At 44.6% G+C, this 4,634-nt stretch overlaps 1 protein-coding gene across 1 annotated transcript; it reads left to right on the top strand.

The window, feature by feature from the left end:
* Positions 1-936: 936 nt before the first annotated feature.
* Positions 937-2,944, top strand: LOC139196013 (uncharacterized). The gene is made up of 8 exons (XM_070821676.1): positions 937-1,156; positions 1,229-1,585; positions 1,660-1,769; positions 1,842-1,934; positions 2,005-2,148; positions 2,220-2,375; positions 2,454-2,564; positions 2,645-2,944. The coding sequence occupies exons 1-8, from the start codon at positions 937-939 to the stop codon at positions 2,942-2,944; spliced, it is 1,491 nt and encodes a 496-aa protein (XP_070677777.1).
* The last annotated feature ends 1,690 nt before the right edge of the window (positions 2,945-4,634 follow it).

The following is a 4,634-nucleotide window of genomic DNA, read 5'->3' as shown; positions in this document are numbered from 1 at the left end:
TGTCTCCCATCATTCTTGACATGGCTTAGGTTTTCGGCTTAAAGCCCTCGGGCAGGATAGTGGACGTTACTCAAGACCGGGTTCCATCATCTACCACTGGAAGCTCAAGTTCATCTGCTGCCTTCCTCTCTTTGAACTATAACTTTGCAACTTTCAAGAGTTATAGGACCTCCTTCAAAGGATTCATCCCCTTTGTAAAGGAGAATTTTGGGGTGGGCTCACCTTGAGTTGATAAAGATCAAGAGCACATGTATTTCCTCTTATATTGGCTCAACAAGCACATCTTCCCCAACAAATCTAAAGGGGTGAGGGTTGAATGGATCCCCTTAGTAGAAGCTCTTCACAACTTTAATGACGTAGCTACAGGTCCATTCCTCATTTCCCATCTTTATCATCTTCTTTTCAAAATGACTCAAGGTGAGCCATTTGAGACCAACTTGAATGGACCTATATGGATGATACAAACTTGGCTTCAATGGTACTTTCCAGAATTTCGGGCTGCTAATCTGGAGTTCCCGAAGGGTGTGGCCCCTGCCCGAATCCTGGCTGAAGCTGCCTCTATAGATCATTCCACCTTTGCCTGCTTCTATTTCTTCAGAGTTTGTAAGACTCGATCAGATTTAGAATGAGGCACGTCGGTCTTGAGAAGATATCCTTGGTTTTCTGACCAAGTCTTTCAGGATGCCCTTGGCGAGGATGCTACCCCCTTTTGCAGGGAGAAATTTATTAGTTGCATTCAACCGAGAGACCTGGCCTGGGGAGTTCGGGGCAATAGATATGACCGAGGCTTAGAAGTGTACCACCCTAACTTTTGCAGCAGGCAGTTAGGATTTAGACAGGCTCCCGTTCTTCGACTCTGTCCATTGTGGTACTTCATTCCGGTTACCAACTCCATCTGAAGTGACATTTCGAGTTACCCGACGCAGTCTTGAAGTAATGAGTCAAGCGGCCCGAAAGTCCATCATTCTCAATTTTGAGTGCACCTCGCTCTTCTCTTCTTGGTGGGAAGACAAATGGACTAAGAAGTATGGAGGAGATTTGAAAGAGACTCACGACCGCCTTTTCAACCAACTTTCACTTAAGTCATACCCTGGCTCGGGCGAACTTGAGAATTGGAAGGAGATGATCCAAGAGAAGAATCGGTCACTTCTGATAGGTACTTCTCTTTCAATCTGATTTTGCTTCCTTTCTGGAGTCATTTTATCCTTACTTTTGCTGAATTCTGCAGCTCCAGTGGATGTTGAATCGGAGGTCATTGAATCCGAGGATGACTCTGCTGATGCTGCAATTCTTCATGGAGCTGTCGCAGAGGCTGGGAGACGAGAAGCTGGGGAGGGTGCAGATGTTTCAGAATCCTTTGGGGATTCAGGAGCTGAAGAAACACCCGAGGTACTTATTAAAACACCTAAGCAAAAGAAAGCGGCTGTAATTAAGACTTCAGATCCTGATCCAGTACCTCTACCCAAAACCACACGACCAACTCTTACTAGAAAAAGTAAGAGAGCAAGAACTACCGCTCCTCCTAAGTCATCAGCCCCATCTGCTCCAGTTCCTGAGGCAGGCAGAAAGAAGCAACAATCCTCAAGTGAGCTTCTGTTTTTCTTCATCAAAACTGTTACCTTTCTCCTTTATCTAATTGTCTCATTTACCGGCGAACAGGATCCCAAGCATCTAAAAGACCAATCCTTGCTTCTAAGGAGGAACCACTGAGAGCTGCAATGTTAAAAAAGGCCAAAGAACTGCAAAATACTGCCCTCAGAGAACTTGAGGTATGATTTATATATTTTTCTTTAGGCCTCTTCTTGCTCTCATATAACTCTAAATCTGATTATTTGACTCAGGCCGCAAGAAAGGAAAAGCTCTCTCCGCCCGAAGCCTCTCCACAATTTGCCCGAGAGACAAGCCTATCTCCTTCCCAGGTCGACCCTTCAGAGGTGCTTTTTCTTCTCTTCTAATTCTTGGATAACTTTCCAATTTCTGGACCTAATGTCTGAATATTTTTAGGCTGGAGCATCTGCTTCCTTGCCTTATTATGGCCCTCCTCTGAGGTCTATGACTTCTTCTACTGCTCTGGACGCAACCCCTTCTTCTCAATTCGATCCATCTACAGGAGTTATGTTGCACATTGTGGATGAGGACAGTAACTTAGTGAGTCACATATTCCATATTGAACTTCTGTACATTGCTTCCCAACTAACTTTTACTCATGTTCTCTACAGCCTTCTCCGGTATATGAGCCACCTCCTACAATAGTGGTTTCAGATAATGAACCCATAGTCCCTGAGATCCCTGTAGCCTCAGAGGTAGCAATTTCGCGGGTATTTGCTTGCCCGACAGTTGATAAACCTTTTTCTCCTCCTCAAGACCAAACTCAGGTATGTGAGTATTTTCTTCTTGTTCTTTCTCTTATGCTCTATTTACTGACAATTACTGCTATCTCTGGGTACCTCTAGGGCACTGGTACAGGTTCAGGTGCAGCTCATCACTCTCCTGCTGGTGGTGAGGAATTTTCCCGCCAACCAGGAATTAGTCCTCTTCCTGGTGAAACCCCGGGGCTGAGTCAGGTACATTTCATCTCTCCAAATCCTCTTTTGCCTCAAACTGTATTCAAATTGTCTTGACCTGGTCTTTTGGCTTTCTGCAGCAAGCTCTAAGAGAAACTTCCCCTCCCCATTTGGTCCGTAAATCAAAGCGCTCCCATCCTCACTCATCATCTGGAGGTACTGTGATTCCCCCTTCTGGAATTGAGCAGATCGGGCAGGCAGAAATTGCCCCCTCAATTGGCATTCCTCCATTAGAGAAAGTTGCAGTGCAGGATCCTCCTCCTTCTGCATCTCCAAACCCTACTAAGATGCCCAGACTTTTTGAAGCACTTGGACGGCTTGAGACACGGTTGAAATCTTCAAAACATTCTTCAGCCACCCCCATTTCTTCAGAGCAATAGCGAGTCCTTCAGGAATGGGCAAAGAAAGATTTCACCGCTTCATTCAGCCTCAAGGCTCTTTGTGATTTTGAAAAGATCATAACTGAGTCTTTCAAAGCCGGTCGGCTATCAAAACCTCAACATGATTCTTTTCTATCTTTCTTTGAGAACCTGAGAGCCCTTAGGGAACAATACCAGAGAGCGGACAGACGGGCTAATCGGGCAAAATGCTTCATGGAGAAAGAATCAAGCACCTCTGCCCAAGTTGATCGGTTGATGGAAGAAAGCTTGCAGACAAAAAAAAGGGTCAGAGTTGTTACTTCTAAAATCCAACAGCTGGAGGAGCAATTGGTTGCTCTTAAAGCAGAACAAGCAACTCTTCTAGATACCCTTGAAAATCAAATTGAGGGAGTGGAGAAGTCAAATTCGGAGCTAGAGCATGCCCGGTCTCAACTTGTAAATAACCATACTGTTTTGGCCGAACCCAGTAGGATATTTGCCATTATGAAAACATATCATTCTCGAATAATCACCCTATGTGAAGATGTAAATTTTTTAGAATAGGATGATTTGTAACTCTTTTCTTATTGGAATGAATATGTAATTTGCTTCCTGCTCTGCTCTTTGGTACTGTTTTGAATTGACTTTGGGCAGCTCTTTGCCCCCTTATTTGCTTTCTTCTTCTTCCCCTGATAACACCAATCTTAGGACCTGATCTTGGTCCCTTGATCCCCTTCATGGCACTTTATTCATGCAGAGGTGTTGGGACACCCTGGGCCCTTTCCTTTCCCTGCAGTACCAAATGGTGACCCTGGCTCTTGTAAAATGAGGTTGATCATATTGATAGGAGCATCAGGGAAAGGGTTAGTATCTACCATCATACTAGCTTGGGGCGAGTCGAGTAACAGCTTCCCCTTCACTATAAGATCTTGTATCCAATCTCTAAACTGGACACAATTAACTATGGAATGGTTGAAGGTATAGTGCACCTTACAATACTTTTTCCCTCTGAGTTCTTCCAGCTTGGGCATTTTTTTGGCATTGTCGGGCAAGATTACTCTTGCCCATACCAGTTCTTCGTAGATCTCAGGTGCCTTGGATAGATCGAATGAATAACTCTGGTACATGGGTGGTTTTATGGGGACAAAACCACCATCGTTCATTACAACCTTCTGATCCTTGGCAGGTTGGACTAGCCCCTTTACCGTCAATGGCTTGAAAGGTATGGTCATCTTAGCGGCACACACGTCCATGTCCTCTTCATCACAGCCACCATCATGCTCTGGCCTGGTTTCTCCCACTTCCACACGATGAATTGCAGCCTTATTTTTGTAGAAAGGAGGAACTTTGGAAGTGTGCTTCACTTGTTGCTCTTCTTGCAACAGCCTCTCATACTTCGTGGCAGCAAATACCAATTCTTGCAGCTCATTAAACTGTGCATCATAAAATCTTTTCCTCAAAGGTAATTTCAAAGCCCTTTGAGCAATCGATATGAGCTGCGCTTAGTTGACGGGAAATTGGCATCTCATCCTTGTTCTCCTGAACCTCATCATGAAGTCCTCAGTAGACTCATGATCGTATTGTTTGACTTCAACAAGGTCATTGATAGTCAATTCTGGTTCTATTCTGTAGAACTGTTCATGGAAAGCCATCTCCATTTGCCCCCAGTTAGCGATAGAGTTAGGGGGCAATAGAGAATACCACTGAGATG

The sequence above is a fragment of the Malus domestica genome, chromosome 05 (assembly GCF_042453785.1).
Source record: "Malus domestica chromosome 05, GDT2T_hap1".
Lineage (NCBI taxonomy): Eukaryota > Viridiplantae > Streptophyta > Magnoliopsida > Rosales > Rosaceae > Malus > Malus domestica.
Note: the sequence above shows the minus strand (reverse complement) of the source record. Positions and strands in the feature narration are given on the sequence as shown.